Source organism: Fukomys damarensis, unplaced genomic scaffold, assembly GCF_012274545.1.
Source record: "Fukomys damarensis isolate Sample0158 unplaced genomic scaffold, DMR_v1.0_HiC HiC_scaffold_17, whole genome shotgun sequence".
NCBI classification, from domain to species: domain Eukaryota; kingdom Metazoa; phylum Chordata; class Mammalia; order Rodentia; family Bathyergidae; genus Fukomys; species Fukomys damarensis.
The window spans coordinates 11,955,101-11,978,322 of record NW_022900929.1 but is presented as its reverse complement, the minus strand read 5'-3'; the positions used below and the strand labels follow the sequence as shown (position 1 = coordinate 11,978,322).

Genomic DNA, 23,222 nt, shown 5'->3' with positions numbered 1-23,222 from the left:
ATATATATACACACACACACACACACACACACACACACACATACTCATCTGGGAATTGCAAATTCAAAGCACAATAAGATATCACAATTAAGCAACTAAAATTAAAAGGCTAGAATTGTCAAAAGTAGATGAAAATAAAGCGCCAATACTTTTCTGGGAAAGAATAGTTACCATTTGGATAACGGGCAGTCTACTAAAGTTAAACATCTCTAAACTATGACTCATCAATTCCATTCCTAAGTACACCAACAGAAATGTATGTGCATTGCCAGGATACATTCTCTCTCTCTCCCTTTCGCCCTTTCTCTCTCTCTCTCTCTCTCTCTCTCTCTCTCTTTCTCTCTTTCTGTCACATACATACATACATACACACACACACACACACACACACACACACACACACACACACGACACAGCCCCAAGCCTCTAAGATCATAAAATTCATGGATTTTCAAAAGTTGTTTATTCTGAAGAAAAACAGACCTTCATTTTATTTGCTAAATAACAAAACATTTAATTTTATCATTTTCTATTTTTCTAATTTTTCCATGAGTATATTTCTGATCTAGTCAACTAAATTACTATTTATAGTAACTTATTATGGTGCCTAAAATAATGCCATATCCATGCAATCAGTATATCTTTCTTTGTTGCTTTATCAGTATCAGTTTTTGATGTTCAAGTGTATAATTAAACTACTTAGAACATATATTACTTTCTAATCTCTCATATTTACTGATTTCAATCCCAGTCCCCTCTCTGTATTCCTCATGCATCAAAGAACAGACATTCTCTTTTGAGTAATAATTCGTTAGCACAGTTCCAAAAATGTGAAAAAAATAAGGTAGTATGATGTTGTTCAATGCACAAGATTACAATTTAAGCATAGAATATAGATCTTGACAAATTTTTAACCTATTTTTATCTATGAAGGAATGTCTGCTAGTTCTAATAGAAAAGGGTTTGCTTAGCCCAGATTTTTTGTTTTGTTTTGTTTTTTGTTTTTGGTACCAGTAATCAAACTCAGGGCCTCAAACTTGCCAGGCAGGTGCTGCACCACTGAGCTACGTCCCCAGCCCGCTGAGCCCAGTTTTCTTATTAGTGATGTTTCCAGTACAAGAAATTTACATTAGTTTGAGGGAATTTTTAGATAGACAGATTTGTTTTATATTTATATGTCATACCTTCAGCATTGTAGATTCTCTTCAACTCCATATTCTCACTCTTCCCATGCCCACTGATTCCCTCCACCTAATCCAAAAATTCTGCTTTTATTTTATTTTTTAATTTATTGGGTTTCTCCTATAAGAGAAACTAAATTGTGCCATATTTAATTTGCTGTGTCTGACTTATTTCACTTAAAATGATAGTCTCAAGATCCATTCATTTCCTACAAACGATTCAAAGTCATTCTTCTTATGGTTCAAAGAAACCTACTGTGTATATACCACATTTTCTTTATTTTCCATTGGTGGGCATCTAGGTTGTTTCCAGGGGTCAGTTATTGGGACTGTGTTGCTATAAACATAGGTTTGTATATATCATTATAATATGATATATTTAACGCTTTCAGAAATATACCCAGGAGATGTATAGTGGGTTCAAATAGAATTTCAACTTTTAGTCTTTTGAGAAAAATCTCTATATTGACTAACAAAAAATTACTAATAATAATGATACAACTGTTTTTTAAGTGTGGTCCATAAACCACCTCTATCAGAAGCACTTGGGCCCATTGCTAAACATGCATATCTGTAGTTTCCACTTACAAATCAATCTGAGAGTGGAGCTCAGGAATCTGCATCTATGCTAAGAAACTAATAATTCTTATATGTACTACTTAATACTATACACTATTTCAACCTTTTATCAAGGATACATTATTTGTTCTTTACAGTGTCTTGTGGAGGAGGGATGTGAGCTTCACTTTTCAGATGCTGTTCGCTGAAACACTGGAACCTATGTAATGTGACCAGATCACACAGCACAGTCCACATACTTATTTATTCACTCAGCATACATTTATTAAGTGTTTCCTAGAGCTCTGTTCTATGCTTAGAGATAGAGCAGGATACCCAAAGCAAACACTGTGGTCTTCGTTACGGGGCACATATTCTACTGAGGCCCTTTTGAGCCGATCAGTAATCATTAGACTGGAGTGAATTAGAACCAGGGACAGACTCTTAGTGTAGTGCTCTGTCACTATAATACCAATTGGCCTATTCACTATACTGTATCATATATCAAGTAGCATGCGTAGGTAAGATGTAAGTACAATAAACATTAAGACGCATTCTATAAGCATCAAAGAGAGTGGAGTGTAGACTCCAGGAGTTAAACAGAACTAAGTTCAAAGTCTGGCTTTAGGACTTGCATACCTTGGCACTCTAAGTTTCAGTTAGAATTTGTTAATACCCACCTGACAGGAGCAGTGTGAATATCAAAAGAGATAATAACTTAAGTAAAACACCTATCAAAGTCTAGGTACTCAAAATCAGATTTTATGTCCATAAGCAAATATGAATCTTCTATGATAATACCATAACATAGATTGAGTAGAAGTCAGCTATACCTAGTATATCTTTAATCTCATCATAAAGACTACTTTCATGAATCTCATCCTGTATGATACATTTATGTATGGCCCCTCATGGATAAAATGGCATTAATATTCCATTATAGAGAAAACATGCATTTTTTTATTCGTAGTGCTCACCTATACTCATATCTCTGGAACACCATTCAATTCCTAGGCAGAAATATATGATATCATCACTAGGAAAAAAGAACATATAATGTAGCTTCTTCTCAACAAACTATTACTATGGTAAGTCTACAAATAATAAATTCAGCCACCACTCTTTCTGTTTTCAAACTCATTTGCCACTGCCTTGCTAGTTCACAATAATCCACTAGACTTGTTCTGACTGCTCAGCCCACCAGACTCTCCAGCATGTACGCATCACACATGATTGTTGCCCTTCAGTCCCACCTGAAATACCTGGTCCTCAGAGAAGCCTACTCCAACTGACATCCTAACAAGGCCAGGCTCTACTGTGTACAGTGATGTAGTGATGCTGCCCACCAAGAGAAAAGCCTGGGTTACAGTCAGATGCACACAGGGAGGTTGGATAAAAAAGTGCATATGCCACAAGATATAAGTGGCAATCATGTATGCATAGTGGCTAGCTAATATTATCAGCCAGGACTTCACAAGTTATTTCTCCTAAGCAACTACTGCCTATCAGCCTAGGGAATTATAATATATGCTGATAAGGTGAGGGTAAACAACTTTCCTAACAGGAATCCCAGTGTGGCCTGATTCTCTTTCATCTGCTTTTGCTGTCAAACCAAGTTTTGTGCAGCTCTTTAGCAATATAATAATGGTGTTAGACACAATATTACATAGTTAATAACAACCTGTGGTCTTATTCAGAGAAGCTCATATTTGCATGAAATTAATATTTTCTGTTAATTTTTTTTCACATTTGACATCTTCAGGAGGAAAAGAATATACCGTTCCTATTGCCTGATTAATCCCAGTGCCTTCCTCAGTTCCAAGAACATAGTAGGAAACTATATATATATATTACATATCACTATAATTCCTTAATTCAAGAGGAAGAGTTGTGTTCAGCTGAAAGATTCACTTTCCCTGGTTTCCTTCTAAATTTAATGGGTTATTAAAGTGAAAATTTTCTCTGGAAAATATAAGGAGAAATACTACGATTATTCCTTCAAGGATACCTACCTCAGGCCCTGTGATGTGCATCAGACCAGAAATAGCAGAGGCAACAGCATCATAACCAGCTCGCTGCGACATGGGACCTGTGTGTCCATACCCTAAAACAAGAACAGATACGGTCAGCCCCACGAAGGCTGCACCGGCACCATTGTGCAATAACGTGTCAAAGCCATTTGTTTCCAGAAATCTTGCTGCACTGTGTTCCTGTCAGATCTGTAGGTTTCCCTGAAGGAAACGGTAAGAATGAATTATTGTGTTCTACCCCCAGAAAGTCAACTTGTGACTTGCTGGCCAGATCCCACCTGGGTGAGTGCTTTGTTTGACCTGCAGAATGTCTTAAAGTGATTTTATTTGGCTGCCAACAATTAAAAATCAAGAGGCACATAAAATGCAAATTCATGGCTTTTGTTGAAAAAATTCAGAGAATAAATTCAAAGCTAGGGCCACATTCTTAAAAACTCAAAGCTAGGGCTACAAAACTAGGGCAACAGCTCTCCCCTTTACATGGGGCATGAATTCTTCAATTTGCTGCTGTCTCCACCACTCCTTACCCTTCTCTGGCTCAGCATGATTCATTCTGGCAGGTGCCAGGAGGGCACTAGATCTGTACATGAAATTTGACAATGTACAAAGTGAGGGAAGACTGGCTCCCCGGGTTCTACTTACATATTTTCTTAAGCATACAAAGGGGGCCGGGGACTTGGCTCAGTGGTGCCACCACCTGCCTGGCCAGTGCAAGGTCCTGAGTTTGATCCTCAGTACCAAAAAAAAAAATCTTCATCAAGCACACAAAGAAAATATAAATGACAAAATTTGGACAAGAATAAAAACAATTCTATCTCCTAACAATGCTTTTCAAAGGTGTCAGATTTCTTTTTCTCTTTCTTTTTGAGATGGGAGGGTGAGGAAACAGAGGCAAGAATCAAAAAAACAAAAAATCTTTTTTGCTGCCTCACCTCAGTCTTGGTAGGGTTAAATACTAAGGTTACATGGAGAGCTACATGACTCTGTTCCCAAATCCCATTTATCAATCCAAGAGTGAATGAATGAAGAGTGGTCCATGCCCACCCATCAGCTCGTTCTGCCAGCCCCACATACGCTCCACCCCACTCTCTGCATCCTCGATCCCCCCAGAGAGACTTTCCCTGATGACCCTTTATAAAAAAGCACTGTTGGGCCGGGGATTTAGATCAGCGGTTTGGTGGCCTGCCTCCCAAGCGCAACGATCCCCGGCACCAAAGAAAAAGCACTGTCACTTCACACCTTTATCCAATTGTATTTACCTTCATAGCCCTCATCATTGACGCACATGTTATTTGTCTCTTTCCTACTAAAATGTACATTCCAGAAATTTCTTCTACTAGACTCACTTCTGCATTTCTACCATCTAAAACAGTGTTAAAAATAAATAAAAAAAAACAAAAAAAAGCCTTCTACTGAAGGAGTGAATGAATACTGGCTACTCAAAAAGATTTTTCAAAAGTAAATAATCTATAAACTAAGAATGAATAAAGAAATCAAAGTGAATATTTAAATGATCTAGCCACCAGTTAATCTACCAAGATGCATTTAAATCTTTGGATAAAACATCACTTATAGAAAGAGTTTAAAGAATACATATCATTAACGACAGAAAATGTATTATAACATGCCTCTCATGTATTAGGATGGAAAAGGTCAAGCAAAAAATAGAAAGAGTTTATTATAAGGCCATCAACCAACTTCAATGATTATTCAGTCAATCTTCTTTCACTTTATTTATTTTTCAATTAAAACTGTTATATGATTACAAATTAATCACACCTTTTAAAAACTCAGATAAGAGTTCTGATTTCCAATTCAAAAAATATAATTTATAAATTTTGAACTATTACTTTTTAAAACTTAGAAAAGTGAAAATGGGATATGAAAAAAAACATAAAGAAAAAATAAAAATCAACACTTTCTGAGCAGAAATGCAGAAACGGATGCCAAGCTTTCAAGAATGAATTTCAGGGCACCCTAGTTTGCAGCTGCAAATGGCACCCCAGCCCAGATTTTGCCTTCTTCAACACGACAGTTTTCAAGCCACAGGTAGTCCAGGCATAGCACAGGCCCCTTAGAGCAGAGAAAAGCTGCTACCCTAAGTTCACTGTGTGCTCTGCGACCACCTGCTATCTCAACCAGAAGCAAAGAGAAGAATATAGCTTAATGCTCTCAGGGTTGGAAAAATCAGTAGGTACTTTGGGCCCGAAGCCCAATTCCCTCAAAGAGGACAAACGGAAGCCCCTTACCATCACAAATCTACATGGAGTCTTCTAAATAAAAGGCCTACAGAAAACATGCTCAGAAAACAAACAGCTTACTAAATAAAATCTCGCCATCATCATTGCCTGTGATACAAATTCTCCTTTTGTTCAGCTTACAAGGGGAAGGCACAAATATCCTAATCTAAATTGCAACTTCTAAGTATTTCTATTAAAGAGATATATAAATAGCTGCTCTCGCTGCAAGCAGAAGGCATAATGAAAAACAGAATGCAAGTTGGGATTAAAAACAATCTGGATTCAAATTATAGCTCTGCCAGCTATTAAAACTCTGAAAACTTTTTAATCTCCGAGAGTCTCAATGTATTTATCTTTAAAATGGAGATATTTGCATTTATCTCACAAATTTGTTTTGAGGATATCATTTGGTAAGACAGCATAAGTACGTTCTACTTTGAGCACTGAATATATATTATCAATCAACATACATTAATCACTATACCAATAATATATTGACTTGTATTTTCTGTAATAATGACATTAACAAAAAAAAACTGCCTTAAGGTACATTGAAATGATGCTCTTCTAAGCAGTAAAATTACATTAACAGTGTAAAGTTGATATTTTTATGCTTGGAAACATATACTTGTTCATCATACAAAAGAAGTTGACAGTGATAATATTAGTATATTTCTGTAATATGAATAAAAAATACTAACATCATCAAATACTCATGTCAATAAATACAGTTTTAAAGCTGGGAAATGACATCAAAACAGTAGTTAGCTAAGATTACTCTTTTGGAAATAGGAAAAATGTAATTATTTATTAAAAATTTAATTAAAACTGAAAAATAGATAATCATGGGCTCCAAATAGGTTTTTTAGCTTTATTTTTAGCTCTACAATTTTAAAAACAACTGAGTTTAAAATCCAAGTTAAGGAGAAAACATTTAAACATGTCAACTCTTTATATGAAGTAAAGAGGTGAGGAAAATTAAGGAGGTTGTGGAAGAGAGGAATACCCCCCTCCCCTCCCCTCTATTTCTTTCACCTACATTCATTTTTAAGGAGCAACCTCGCCATCTTGTGGCTTTTATGATCACTGACTGTAAGGGAAAACTCACATTTTAATAATGGTAAGTAAAAACGTGCAGGGAGGAATCGGAAGGGAAAGGGTTTCTTATCTTTTAATATTTGTCCTGAATACCATATACCCTGCTCTGCTCACTCCTGATTTTTCTCATTTTTCTTATAAAATTATTTTAACTTCATATTTTTCTTCTATGAGCTCTTAGAAAGTAGGTACTATCACTGGTACTCTTGCTTTATGTAACTCCACATATCCCATGGTACTCAATACTGTACCTAGCAATGGCTGTCCTTTTGGGGTTCTAAAATCCCTTGACAAACTGGCCAGAAAAGTAATTGAACACATGCTCTTGCTTTTAAGGCCCATTCATCTACGCCTGAGCTAAAAGTCAGGCTTAGATCTCTCAATAAGTAACCACAGCTTGTATCTATCTGCTCCAGGCCCAAAGCACCCAAAAATCAGGCAAGCTCTCTTGACAGAGGTCAGCTCAAGGACACCTTTGAGACTTCCAAGCAACCAAGGGTTTCAAGATTGGGCCTTTGCCTGCTAAAAACAAAAAAAACAAAATAAAGCATTTCTCACATGAACACTTCCATTATCCTCCCGCTTGTGGTCTATCTTAATCTTCCCTTTTCTGATCACAATTACCCTTTTAAAATGTATATCAGGATGTACTATTTTCCTGCCAAAGCTTTCCAAGGGCTCTCTGAGTCATCTAGAGAAAATCCAGACTCCTTATACAGGTTTAGAGAAGCCTACCTGAGTTGATCACTGCCAACTCTCTGGACTTCAATTTTCCCACTGCCCTATCTTGAGTCCCATAGCCTTTGTTTTTGTTTTTTGGCTTTTGGTTTTTTGAAATAGGGTCTTGCTAAATTACACAAGGTAGGATTGAACTTGCAATCCTCCTCCTGCCTCTGCCCTGCAGAATGCTAGGATTACAGGCATGTGCCACCACACTGGTCGATTTGGTGGTCTTCTTAAGGTTCTCTGAATACATTCACACTATATTTCCACCTTCAGGCCTTTGCACTACCTAGAGTGTTTCTCCCCCTGAGAAAGTCACATGACTTACTACTACTGATAATGTAATCTTAAAAATAACCACCTAAGAGAGGCTTTCTTTGACTACCCCAATCTAAAATAGACTCTCCCAAAATGTAAGCACCATGAAGGCTACAGCTTAGGTGTCTAATCTCTGTGATATCTTCCCCACCTAGAATAAGGTCTGCCAGTATGTTAGCAAAACAAATGTGCGTTCAGTAAATGAATAGATGTAAACTAATAAGCTTCAGAAATAGGAACAACACATTACAACTGACTATAAGGCAAAGAAATCTTTACTTGGCACCTGTAATACCTGAAATAATCTGTTGAGAGTATAGGATAGAGGAGGAAGGTTAAAGCAACCAAATTTCTGAGGTTCAACTGTTGACATTTCCCAATAGCCCACATTTGCCCCCTCTTTTCTCATTCTGTGTTCTCACTAAAAAAAATTTTATCTATTCCATGGCGATTGGCAGCTTCTATATCTAGAATAATAGTAGCTATTTATGAAGTTACCACATATTAGGCTCTGTTAGATTTTTTTTACTTAGATCACTTAATTCACACAACAACACATTAACCTAGGTACCACTATCCTCTTTTTACAACTATAAAAACTAAGACTTAGAAAGGTTAAGTCACCCACCTAAGGTCACACATATAGGAAGTAGTAGAGCTATGATTTGAAGGCAAGTCTGTGTCTTTCTACATAAAGGTATTTATGTATGTGTACATACTGACATTTCCACCCAAAAGCCCAAGGTACTCCAAGCTGCTGGTACCCAAACAGAACCTACCATCCCACCTGAGTCACATTCACATACCACCAATAAAAATCATTACTTTTCCTACATTCATTATTTCACTGAACAAAAACATCACCCACACATTTGCATAATCCACAAACCTAAACGTCAGCCTGATCTTTTGCTTCTTGTCCAAATCAAATTGATCATCAATTCCTGATTACTGGATCTGCCTAGTATCATCCACGTCCATCTAAAATTTTATATTCTTCAATAGCTTACTTCAGTTAACCTTTAACAGGACACAAAGGCCTTTTGAAAATGTAATTCTAATCAAGCCATTTCTCTATTAAAATTCTTATTAAATTGCTGACAGGATAAAAATAAAAGTAAAACTTTAGCATGACATACTGAATCCTTTGTGATCTAGTTCCTAGCCACTCAGTACATTGTATCTCCTGTCACATCCAAAATAACACATACAGTTGTTCTCAAATACATGAGGTCCTATACTTCCTCTGAGCCTCTGACGTCATATTACTTGTGACTGCCATCTCCACTCTCTGGTGAACAGTTCTCTTCAAAGTATAGACCTAGTCAGTGACAAGACTTTAAGGATAAGAAAGCAGCAGGTTTCTAAGAGAACTAAGACCTATGCTGATAATGAATTATGACTCTTTGGAGTTAATATTATGGTTACTAGCTAGATACCTAATATGCCAATATTCCAGCAGCTACATAAATTCAAACAACAGAGCATCTACTTGAAAGAACAGAAGAAAAAATATTTTATAATAAATAATGAAATTCTTCAAAGTACATATATCTGGACTTTATTTCTTTGTTCATTTTCTTGTATGAAGTATGTTTCTGGATTAAAATAATAGTATATAAACTCATAGTGCATTTTAATTTTTAAAGATGTATTTTTTTGATCCACTAAAAAGGACTAGAAGCAAAAACTAGCATAGTAGCAATAATTATCCCTAGTATGTGGACTGTGGTCCTTACACTTTCCACTAAAAAGAACTAAACACCCTTGAAGAAATAGTCAGATTCTAGTGCGAGGCAAGAAATGTACACATTCTCCTGGAACATCTTTTATTTTATGAAAAAATAAAACAAAATTTCATAACAAGAAAATAAAAGAATAACAATGATAATATACTATATATCACTATCTTCAAAGTAGTTCTTTAGGGTACAACACATAAACTAAAAAAGATCCTTACAAAGAAATAAACACATAACACAAAACTTTCTTTGCAATGAACTAAGATAAACTAGTAGTATAAATAAAACAAATTAGCATTTACAATAAAACCTTGGATTGTAAGTAACTTGTTCTGTGAGTGTTCCACAAGATGAACAAATATTTCTAACAAATTTTAACTTCATAAACAAGTAATGTTTTGAGATACGAGTAGTATCTGATGCCCAATATCACACGATCACAACTGAGCCGGTGGTTCCTCCCCCGCATCTCCCTTTTTCCCCCTCTCTTTTTCTCCCCCTGCTCTCTCTCTTTCTCTCTCTCTCTCTCCCTCTCTCTCTCTCTCTCTCTCTCTCTCTCTTTCTGCGGGATTGTTGCTGATCATCTCCTAATGGCAAGAAGTTATCAAGGAGATCTCATCTGCAGAGGAGGAGGAGAAAAAGACAGAGAAATCCCTCACTTCAAATGAGATTAGGGGGATATGTAAAATGTGGGAAACAGTACAAAATTTTGTATAACACCACCCAAATAAGGCTGCAGCAGTGTGAGCAATGAATCTGTTTAATGACAATGCAATGTCACATTTCTATGAAATATTCAAAACCAAAAGCTAGTGTCATTGCATAGTATTTTATCTGCATGAAAAGAAAAAGACTGAATTGAGCCAACAGGTGGTGATACCAATAGTGGTAGTGAAAGTCATCCTACACAATAGCTCTCCTCTGTGTTGTCTCTCTCACCAGCCACAAAGGTTTTCAAAAGTAAGTGCAGGTTAATTTGTTTATTTTTCTTTTGTATTTTCTTTATTATTTTATATGACAGTAATTTAATGATTTTATATGAATATATTTGGGTTGTGAAATGAATTGCCTGAGTTTCCATCATTTCTTGTGTGGAAATTTTTTTAATACATACATTTTTTGAATTACAAGCATGTTTCTGGAAAGAATGATGCTCATAAACCAAGGTTTTATGTAATAAATAGAATTGTAGAAAAAACTGAATCAGCCAAAAATCGAGCATGAGAGAGCTATATACTGAAGATTCGTGATATTCTTCTATTTAAATTTAATATCTGTCATTATAACATGTTTAAAAGTAATAAATTACAAAATAATATATGGATTTCCAGGAAGATGGCAGAGTCGTAAATGGCAGAGAAACAGCCTCTCTGAGATTTGGTGTTCTGATGCTGGACTACAGCAAAGTGAGGAAGAGAAAGTGGGAAATGGGAAAACAGCAAGAATCTGAAGCAGGAACTGAAGCACATGGGGAGCGTAAAGAGAGGGACCTCAATTCAGAAGAAGGAGGTAGCAAGAGGCAACTTCTCCCTAAGCCCTGGCTCACTGTATGGGAGGATGACTTGAACCTCCCATGGCAACCTCAGCAGCCTCCACAGAGAAATGCACTACTGGAACAGAACAGTGGATGCAGTGGACTACAGTAGCTGGTAAGTTATTTGGGCTCAGACATCATTCAGGGGAGGTCTATTAGCCATTCTGGAGAGGAGTCAACTAAGTTCAGAACTCAGAGTAGCTTCAGGCTGACTCCATCTACAGTTCCCACTGTCAGGGTGGCTTGATGCACCATCTTCTTGGATCTTGCACCAGATTCAAAACTCAAAAATCAAATACACCTGGAAGATATCTCTGAGAAGTAGTCATTTCCTCAGGCTTCTTGATACTAGCAATAAAGCTACCTGCCATACGCAATTTACAAGCATCTACCCAGGAATTAAACTAAAAACAAAAACTGAGAAGACATTGAAGCAAGATGTAGCCTCAGACTTCCAGCTTATCAAAGGCAAACACAGGGAGAAACATTGTGAAAAAATTTAAAAGTCATGCATGTACCTGGGCTCTCTGAAGTGGTAACAGCAAAAGTAACAAAGCAGATGAATAAGGCTCCAGAAAAAATCAAATAAAAATAATTTCTCAGATAACTACAGAGATGGTGACCATAATGAAGGACATGTTTAATGAATCTAGAGCAGATACAGATTTTTTTAAATAAAGGAGCTCAGGAAAATGATGGAAACCATGAATGCCCAACATAGGAAAGAAAGAGTCCATGAAACAGTTTCAAACATATCTCCAGGAGATTAAAAATTTCATTGAAATTACATGCAGCAGAATGAAACAATATCAGACATAGAAGACAGTATTGCAGTTAGTGATCATGAAAAGAAAGCTTTATTAAAAATAGCAAGAGCCCACAAAAGATTAATCCAATAGCTACTAGATGGTTCAAAGAAGAATAACATAAGATTTATCAGAATCAATGAAAAAGCAGGAGATAGTGCAAATGACATTTAAAAAAAAAAACTTCACAGACGTAATGGCAGAAAACTCCTCAAGCAGAGAGAAACAATCTGACATACAGATAGGTAAGGCATATAGAACTCCAATTAGACATTATCAAAAGAAAACTACACCAAGACATGTAATAGTCAAGATTCCAGAAATTCAACACAAGAACAGAATATTAAAAGCTGTTAAAGAAAAGAAACAGATCATCTATAGAGAAAAGCCCATCAGAATCAGCAGATTTACTAGAGGTTCCATTTGACCCAGCCATCCTCTGCTGGGTATCTTTCCAAAAGAATTAAAAGAATCATACCACAGTGATATAGGCACACCAATGTTTATAGTGGCACAGTTGGTAATAGCTAAAACTTGGAAACAGCCCATTTGCCCATCTATTGGAAATTGGATAAAGAAGATGTGGTTTTTCTATAAAATGGAATACTACTCAGCCATAAAGAATGAGAAATTAGAGTCATTCATAGGAAAATGGATACATATTGAGGATATACTCCTAAGTGAAATAAATAAGTCACACATGTGTAAATACCAAATAGTTTCTCTGATGTGAAAAGCTATAACAGTACACAAGATCCTAATGAGATAATTAATAATGTGAAATAGGAAGAAAAGGGCTAAAGGTGTAGGGAAAGTGGGAAGGGTAGGGGAAAGGGAATAAGGGAAAAGTAAAAAATATGAGAAAATGAAAAAATGGAAATAAAGTGTTTGTAAATGGGGAGGGGGGAGGAGGGGGTGAAGGGAGGGCAGGGACAAGGGGAAAAAATGAGAACCAAGACCTGTCATGTGAAGGTACAGGATCCCAGTAATGAATGTAACTGTATTGTACACCTTGATTGTACCAATAAACTCAATAAAAAAAAAAAAAGAATCAGCAGATTTCTCAACACAAACCCTCAAGTCAAGGATAGCTATGAATGAAGTATTTCAAGCCCTAAAAGAAAAAAACTGCCAGCCAAGATTGATGGGCTCCTTCAAAACTGATAGAGAAATAAGATACTTCCATGAAAAAGAATACCTGAAGAACACCAAACAGCAATCTAAAATGTTCTGAATATTCTAGAAAGAGATAAGGAAGACTACAATTCCATGAACAGCAATACAAAGAATACACCAAATATGGCAAGTTTAAATAGAAGGGAAAGAAAGGGAACCAACAATAGGAAAATAATATGACAAGGATAAGTCAAGAAATCAACCAATAACAAATGCTGGCAGGGATATGGTAAAAAAGGAACCCTTCTCCACTGTCAGTGGGAGTGTAGACTGGTGCAACCACTGTGGAAATCAATGTGGAGATTCCTCTAAAAACTAAAACTAGAGGTTCCAGTTGACCCACTTATTCCCTTTCTTGGTATCTTTCCAAAACAATTAAAAGCATCATACACAGCGGTATATGCACACCCATGTTCACAGCAGCATCGAATGTAAAAGCAAGATCCCAACAATGAATGTAACTGTACTGTATCCCTAAAATGTACCAATAAACTCAATTAAAGCTGAAAAAAAGAGCTAATTTTGGAAATAGCCCAAATGCCCATCAGTGGATAAATAGATAAAGAAGATGAGGATTTTTTTATTACTGTGGTGTACTACTCTGCCATAAAGGATATGCTTGAGACATTTCTAGGTAAATGGACGCACAATGAGACCATAGTCTTAAGCGAAATACACTGGCCACATGGGTTGAAATATCATATTGTTGCTCTGTTGTAAGAAACTGAAAATGTAAATTAGGACCAAAATGTGTAATAGACATTGGGAAATGGGAAGGAAATGTTCAAATGGGAAAGGGAACAGGGAGGAGAGAGGGGGGAAAGGATGGAAGGGATAAGAAAAACAAGATAATAGAAGTGAAAACAAAGCTTTTGTAAATGAAGAGAAGAGAGGTTGAAGGGAGGGGAGAGAAATGGGAAAAAGAAAGAAGAAGGATCTGTCATGTACAGGTACAAATTAGCTATGATGAGTGTTATCATTATGTATATCTAAAATGTAACAATAGGGCCGAGGATTTAGCTCAGTGGTTCTGCCTCCTGCCTTGAAGGACTGGAAACCCCTAGAACAAAAAATTAAAAAATTAAAAAATGTTGAAAAATAAAATGTACCAATAAATTTTTAATTTAAAAATAAAATGATATGTAAATTTCTTTTTGTATTTCTAAAATACACCAAGGAATATTAGAGCTGAATGGGTGTGGGATAAAAACTCTTACTTTACATATGAGAAAACTAAGGCCCACAGAGTTTATGTGACTTGTCCAAAGTCAGAAAGCCAATGAACAGCAAAACTAGAACCAGCATTCAAGTTTTAGTTTCCCAATCTGGTTGGCCTTCATTGGAACAGGAGAGTTCATACTCTATTCTAAAAGATCCTTAGCCACTTTCTGCTTTATAGGATTATTTCAGAAACAAATTCAAGAGCCAGTTTTCTAAAAAGTGTTTTAGGGTTTTGTTTTATTGCTGTTTCTTTATTTTTCGTTTCTGTGCTTTTTTTTATGGACATCTCCATTATCATATCTCTTTCCTCCACTCTGAGAACAAAGTGAAATATATTCAGCAAATGAGCCAAAGTTTCACAATCTTTCTTATGACTTTTAATGCAACTTTTTCTATTGACATTGTAAAAAAAACTTTCTATTACTTTGAAAGAAGTTTTCCCACAATCATCTCATCAGTAATAGTGTTTGTCCTCACATGTGTAAATACCAAATAGTTTCTCTGGCATGTAAAACTAAAAGTGCAAATAAGGTTCAAACTGGATAATGTGAAATCGGAAGAAAAGGGCTAAAGCAAAGGGGAAGTGGGAAGGGTAGGGAAAAGGAAAGAAGGGAAAAGTGAAAAATATGAGGAAAGGAAAATTGGAAACATCGTCTTTGTAAATAGGGAAGGATGGAGGGATGAAGGGAGGATGGGTATAGGGAGAAAATAAGAACCAAGATCATGTAAAGGTACAAGATCCCAATGATGAATGTATACTGCACTGTATACCTAAAAAGTACCAATAAACTTAATGAAAAAAATAGTGTTTGTCCTTCTGTCATATGCTTACTGATTTAGATTCTTACAGTTGTATGTCCTTAGGTTTCTGGATTTTTTCTCTTCTTCTCAAAGTACAAATAGAGTACTTTTAACTTGCAAAATGTGTGCCTTTCCACATGCAAGATTGCAAACTAATCTCATCAAGATTCCAATGAGGAAAACCTGCAAGCCAATCCAACATAACACCTAACTCAAGGACTCCATAAAGTCAAATAACAGGTAATTAAGGGTTGTAATAACAGCACCATAAGCACACCACTTGCTATTTCCGGGAACTGCATTCATGCTTCCTATGTAATTTCAGTCACAAAGAATATACACAAAGTAAATTTCACAGTCCTATTTTAATTACTATTGAGAAACATGAGATTTTGAGAAACTATGTGCTCAAGGCCATAATGTTTGATTATATATACAATTATTAAGCTGCTGACAGTCATTACTATGAGTAATATTTTCTAAAATATTTCCATGAGCATCAACAGTTCATGCAATGTTTACAAACCCAAACTGTGATTAATAGTAACAATTCAGACAGTATTCAAAGACTAAAGATGTGATTAATATGGTTTGCAACTTCAGTAACCTATGAAATTAGACCTTGAATTTCTATCACAAACAGGCAGCAAAATTAGTTGATTAATTACAAAGCACTTAAAACTTCTGAAATATCATACTAGCAATCATGTTCCCAGTCAGAGAAGAAAAATGAATTTTGTAGGTTAAGCAGTATTCTTGTAATATAGCAAAAACATAAGGAACAAAAAAAGTTTACACTTACATCTTTATTACAAAATTACCAGTTTAGTTTTATTGAACTCAATTTAGTAATCCTAATATATAAAAAATGGCCAGGCATGGTGGTGCATGTCTGTATTCCCAGCACTGAGGAGGCTGAGGCAGGAAGATAGCAAGTTTCAGGCCACCTAGGCTACATAGTGAGTTCAAGGCCAGCCGGAACTACATAGTGAGACCCTGTCTCATCAAAAAAAAAAAAAAAACAAAACTGAAAATGAGTTGATAATAGTATGTTATGTTTGACAATTGTTTCATATGCACATATCTCATTTTCCCAATTAGAAAACATAGCACCAGGTAGACAGTAAAAACTTAATAAACATGTATCATCTGACAGGTGCATATTTTTATATTTTATACTATTCCATGTCTCCCCATGATATTCTCCACATAAACTATCAAAATACACCTCTTCACAGAGTTGATAGGAATTAGGTTTAATTGAGTATCAAGATACTGTCTTGAAAGAGCTGGGGATTTAGATCAGTGGCAATGCACCTTTCTTGCAAGCACAAGGTCCTGCGTTCAATCCCTCCCACAAAAAGGAAAAAAAAAAAAAGATACTGTCTCTCCTACATTTACCCTGTACTTTTGTTGAAAAGAAATAAAATGTCATCAAGATTGTCATCATCAAAAAATAGATTCTACAGGGTTGGGGATTTAGCTCAGCGGCACCACTCCTGCCTTGGAGTTCAAGATCCAGAGTTCGATCGCAAGATCCAGAGTTCGATCCCTGGTACCAAAACACACACACACACACGTAGATTCTACAATCTTAAATATTCTGAGGACATGACAATGAATTCTGCTAACAGTGACCTTCTATACACTCACAACTGCATACAAGCACCCACATATACAGAGTATTTCAACTCCTAGGAGAGGGAAAAAACTTACAAACTACAGTGATACAATGAAAGCAAATAGATTTTTTGCTTGAATTAAGAATTAAAATATATTTTCCTGGAATCTAAAGGAGCTACATCAGAGGTGAGCTCTATCTCCCAAGTGTCGATATTTTCTATAAGATGAATGCAGCTCACATTCTGACGGATGTACCATGAAATCATTAAAGAATGAACACAATTATCATTGTGATTTATTTTTCATCTTCAGGGGAAAAAAATCAAATCTTAAGTGACAGAATGTAAAACAAATTCTTTGAGTAGAAAAGAAAATAAAAATGCAGCCAGACTCACATAAAACTAATTCCCTATAGCTGGATTCCCACACTCCAAATAGCAGCACTATGTCAGCCTGTGAAGGAACATTTTAGGCAAAGAACACAAAAATGTTCAGTACAGACCTCTTCAGGACTAAATATTATTTCAAATCAAATCCAGATAAATGGATAAACCAAATGAGTAACAACATAGCAAGAAACACCTTTAGCCTTGTTCCACTGCAAAATATCACCTACATATTTATTTAATAAAAATAAATGAAACAAAAGACTAAAAGTAATCCAAGTAAGGAAGATATCGAGTAAAATCCAATAATCTTTAAATAGCCCAAAATTGAGAGCAATTAATGCTTATTCAAAGGTGCAGACTTTAGGATATGCAATGCCTCCTAAAAAAGCAATAAGACCAGCCTGAACAACTTAGTGAGTGCTTGTATTAGAATTAAAATGGCTCAGGATGTAAACTCAGTGCAAAGGCCCTGGGCTCAATCCTCGATAGTGAAAGAAAAAGAAGCAACAATACTCTCAGCAACAGTAAATCTAAGAGCAGAGCATTAGCATTCAATCAGGAGAACTAGAATGAAGTGGCATGTATGACATTTAATAGCCTTGGTGAACACAATCACTCATACAGTAAATGGTCAAGAGCCAAGCACAGTGGTGCACGTGTGTAATCCCAGCATTCAGGAGACCGGGGCAGGAGGATCACGGCAAGTTCAAGGCCAGCCTGGGCTACATAATGATTTCAAGGCCAGCCTGAACTACACAGCAAAACCCTCTCTCAAAAAAATTAGTAATAACTGGTCCAGATTTACAAACCTTGCAGTTACAACATAGACTTATTTAGTGGTTAGATCTTGACTTTTAAATTCTGTTCTTCATTCAATGGAGCTAGGGTTTCTTGAGGAAATGGTTGACTTCAAAACTGGGGCACAGGGGGAAGAAATATAACAACAAGAAGATGAACTTAGAACATCTTCAGCCAAAATTTTTAGTGTTCAAAAAATAATGAAGACAAGGAAAAAAAGTATATAGAAGCCATTTTAAAGATCCTCTCATTAGCCAAATCTGGAAAAACCTGAGCATCAAAATGAATAATGACCCTTATATACACTTATGGTCCCATTTATTTCACTTAAAAGTATGGTCTCAAGGCACATCCATTCACCTGTAAATGCTTCAAGCTTACCCTTCTTTATAGCAGAGTGGTATCCCATTGTATAAAAAAATACCACATCTTCTTTATCCATTCATCCATTGATGAGCATTTGGGCTGTATAATAGATATTGGGAAATGAAAAGAAAATTTTCAAATGGGAAAGGGAACAAGAGAGGGGAGTGGAGATAAGAAGGAAGGGAAAAGAAAAAAGGAAATAGACGGAAAAAATGGAAACAAATATTTTGTAAATGAGGGGCAGAGGGTTTGAGGGAGGGGACTGGGGGAAAAAATAAGAAGTCTCAACATATATTATGTATAGGTACAAATTCCCTATAATAAATGTGATCACTGTGTATATCTAAAGTGTACCAATAAAATTTTCAAAATAAAATATTCAAACAACAAAAAAGGATGAGTAAAACAAAATTTTAAAAAATAATGACAATTCAAGATTAGAAACTACTGAATAAAATGAGTCCACACTGATACCAATAAATAAAAGAGAATGGAAAGCTCTTCCTTATATCAGAAAGCTAACTAACAAATATAGAAAGAATAGTGGAATTAGAAAGCAAGTATTTCCCAATATCATAGTAAACCCAGTCAAGACTCTTAAGCATATGATAGGACTGGTAGGTGAACCTTTGAGGAGTCCCAGAATAGTTACATAGCCTCAGTACACACCTCCACAAGATATCCTTAACTACAAGGGTTCAGCTGTACCTACAGTAGAGAAATCTGGCAGGCACACCTTTTACTCAATGATCAAAGTTGTAATGGAAATAATCAGAGTATGTGCCTCCTAACATGATGCACCACAAAGAACTCAGCATCACTTTCTGAGACATGACTGCAACAAATATTTAAATCTTTGTATAATAGATATTGGAAAATGGGGAACAAGGGAGGAAGGAGAGAGAAAGGAAGGAAAGGACAAGAAAAAAGAAAACAGAAGTAAAAAATTGAAACAAAGCTTTTGTACATAGGGAGGGAAGGGAACTTCAGGGGAGGGGGTAATAGAAAAAGAGGCGGGATGTATCATATACAGGTCCAAATTCTCTACAATGAGTGTTATCATTATGTATTCCTAAAACGTACCAATAAATGTTTTGCTATAAAAATAAATAAATATATTCATAAGGAAACATAAGAGAAATATAAATGGGGACATTCAACTAAGTAATTGACCTGCACTACAGAAATGCCAATGACATGAGCTACAGAGAAAACCCCAGATTTAAGGGGACTAATGACATGACAACTGAATGCAATACAGATTTTCCATTTTCCTATACTGCAAAAAATATTACTGAAACACGTGACAAAATATCAAAATTGTCTCCAATAATATCAATGTCAATAGAGTTTGCCAAAAAATAAACATCAGGAAAAGAAAAACTTGCATAAATATTTTAATACTAAATTTACTGAGACATCATGAGATTCATACAAGTTACCTTTGGCCCCTACAGTTACAAGAAGTGCACAATGTGGTGGCCATTAGCTTCCAGATATTTATCAGTGCTGAAGTGTGTATACATTTTTGGTAGGCTCTGTATAATGTATGATCTTAATGTGTATTTCCTGATTTTGGTAATTATGCTATGAATACATAACAAAATTCCTTGCTTTTATGAAATATATATTGAAGCCAAGGCAAAAGGGTATCCAATGTCTGTAACTTGTTTTTATATGGTTCTACATAAAAAGTAGATAGATTAGACAGATAAATCATTAACAGACAGGTAGATGCAGAAAGAAAAATGAGAAAGTATTTATATATTCAAATATATGGAATAATAAACTACCAGGAGTAATGAAGTACCCTGATACAATCAGCTACAATGAATTTAGACCATTTAATTTGTCCCTATGCTTGACAAAGAAGGAAGAGGAATAAAAGAAGGAGAGGAAGAGAGACAGCAATGGAGAAACACCTAACATTTCCTCAAAATTTTATTCCAAGCACTTCACATATGAACTCATTTGATCCTTGGAATCTAATAACCTCAGAATTTACAGGTATAAAAATTTCAGCTTAGAAAAGTTAAGTAGTTCAACCAAAGTTGCATATGTAATAACTAGTAATGCCATATTTTTATATTTTTGTTAGTTTGTTTTCTGCATTTGCTGTGCTAGAGATTGAACTCAAGACCTTACATGTGTTAGGCAAGTACTCTACCACCAAGCTACATCCCTAGCTGCTGGTTCTGTTTTAATCCAAGCAGCTCCACCTTATCTGTGTTAGACTGTCATATGATATTTGAAGAAAAGACTCAATAGCCTTAAAATACTATATAGCACCATTCTGCCTCACAGTGTCCCTGGACTTTACTCTATTGAGAGTGCCACTCAATAAGATGCAAGACTAAGGATATGAAACTGTCAGGATAATCTAATTAAAGCTACTTACCAAGTCTAGTACCATAAGGTGAAACTACACGAAGGAAAAATAATGCCAGCTTCAGACCTTAAACCCAGAGGAGGAGCTAGGTTAAAATTATTTCATTTATGCCACAATGAAACCCCCTCCAAAATTTTTTTTGATTGTTGCATTTCTAGTAAAGTAGCCTAAACATTTTATTTCACTGAAACTTATTTGGCAGCTACCTATTAAGTGTTGGTATTACTTTCAAGAAAATCAGCAGCACTTACAAAAATATCAGCATCCAACAGTGACAGAACTCTATGTAGCACCCTGTTTTGCTAAGCATTGTCTCTAAAGCCTCCACAATTGGGCACAAGGAAGAAGGAGTGGGAGAGAAGAGGAAGTCCAGGTAGAGGTGAATGAAGTTTTTCTTCACTGGTACTACCACGGTGATCTACTGTTGCTCCTCTCTGGGCCTGGCAGGAGTTTAAAGCCTGACTTGCAGTCACATGGAGGGTTTTCCTGGTTTCTTCAAAGAACTCTTTCACCTTGCCAGTAGAGAGTTCTAAGTCTGGGATTTCTACATTAGTGAGTCTATCTCTTTTTGTAAAAACTCTCTCAGCCCCTGGCATCATCAGTACCCATCAGCTTCCCTCTGCTCTCTTTGACAGGACCAAAACCAAGCGCACAATGTTTTTCTCTTTCTCATCGTGATTCACAGGAAATATAGTCAGGACCATAGCAACTTTCCTATCTACGCCCTCCAGACATTCTCCAGCTCTTCAAATATCTCAGGCATGAATCACATATAAATCCACTTATCTACCGCATTCCAAGAAACAAAAACCAAATTCTTTCCAAATTCTTCCACTGAAGGCCTTTTCATTTGGCTTGAGACTGTAAATTCTGTAGAATTATTTCTTTTAAAGCTATGATCATTTGATTGAAAGTTTTTAAATAAAAAATTATGGAATTACACCAGAATATTAAGTAGTTATCTCAGGGTGGCAGTATAATAATCCATAATTAGTTTCTTTTTTGTGCTCCTCTATTTTCAAAGTTTTTTTAATGACCATTTGGTACTTCTATAATTAGTAAAAAAAAAAAAAAAAACAATAACAGCTTCTTAAAGAAAAAATAATATATCTAGTTTTTTTCTACAATTAGACCTCTGGTAATAATAAATGCAAAGTATATTTCCAATTTAAGTGAAAACTGCCTTTTCCTTTTGGTTTTTATTTTTTGCTAAGTACATGATAAATACCAAGTGGAGACCTAACCATATTCATATATTTTGTATCTCAACAAATGGTGAAGAGACTGACCCCAAGACACTAAAAGAAAAACTGTCTGTTATTTTATCACCAGTACAGAAAATGTGCTTTCATTTCAATGAACTTACTATCTTCATTGTACAAACTAAGCTGATACTTGAGAGATACTCTCAACAATTCCAGTAATGAGCCAGGGATTTAGCTCAAGTGGTTCTGCCGCCTGCCTCGCAAATACAAGGACCCTAGTTCAATCCCCAGTACCAAAAAAAAGCAAAAAACAAAACAATTCCAGTGATGGTAAAGGAACATGATGTTGAAATTCAACTCTATCATGCGTGGAAGGAGTCAGCACAGGTTCGAAAATTTTTTGTCCCTAACTGAAAAATAAAAAAACGTAAAATTCATGATGCTACAGCAAGAAACTAAGGTAAGCCTGGCATTATGATTAGAAAATGGATTCTTCTGTCTATATATCTGTGGAATTGTGTCAGAAATATAAAAATTCCCACTGTATGTTATAAAAGCCACTGTATACAAAGTAGCTTCCATTGCAGCCCAAAGTTAAATGGGTTTGATGCAGTGATTAGAGTTTTGAGATTTTTTTTTCATCTCCACATGCAACTTAGATTAAATGGTGCTTCCTCCCTTGTCACTTGGGGACTATCGCTTGGCCTGACGGATTCATGGCCTGCAAATATTTGCTAACAGATTTATCACAAAGTCATGAGCCAATACTATCTTTCCTCCTGATATACTCGAGTTTCAAAGCCAGGTATGTGTTATTAATTAATGCTAACTTTGCATCAGATGCAAATAAACCTAAAGAACACTCTGGGAATATCACTATAGCCAGATGGACTATCAGAGAATCAAAAGCAGTTCTGCTAACTCTTGGGTTAACATGGCAGCAGACAGCCATGCCAGTGTTCTGCTTCTCAATATCCCAACAAAATATCTACAAAGAAAGATGATAAAGATCAAAACTGGCCAA

At 35.8% G+C, this 23,222-nt stretch overlaps 1 protein-coding gene across 1 annotated transcript in view; it reads right to left on the bottom strand.

The window, feature by feature from the left end:
• Sugct (succinyl-CoA:glutarate-CoA transferase) overlaps positions 1-23,222 on the bottom strand; it is a 723,244-nt gene that overhangs the window by 661,731 nt on the left and 38,291 nt on the right. Inside the window, exon 7 of the mRNA XM_033765204.1 lies at positions 3,752-3,843. Coding sequence (XP_033621095.1) covers positions 3,752-3,843 — 92 coding nt within the window. The remainder of the gene's footprint in view (positions 1-3,751; positions 3,844-23,222) is intronic.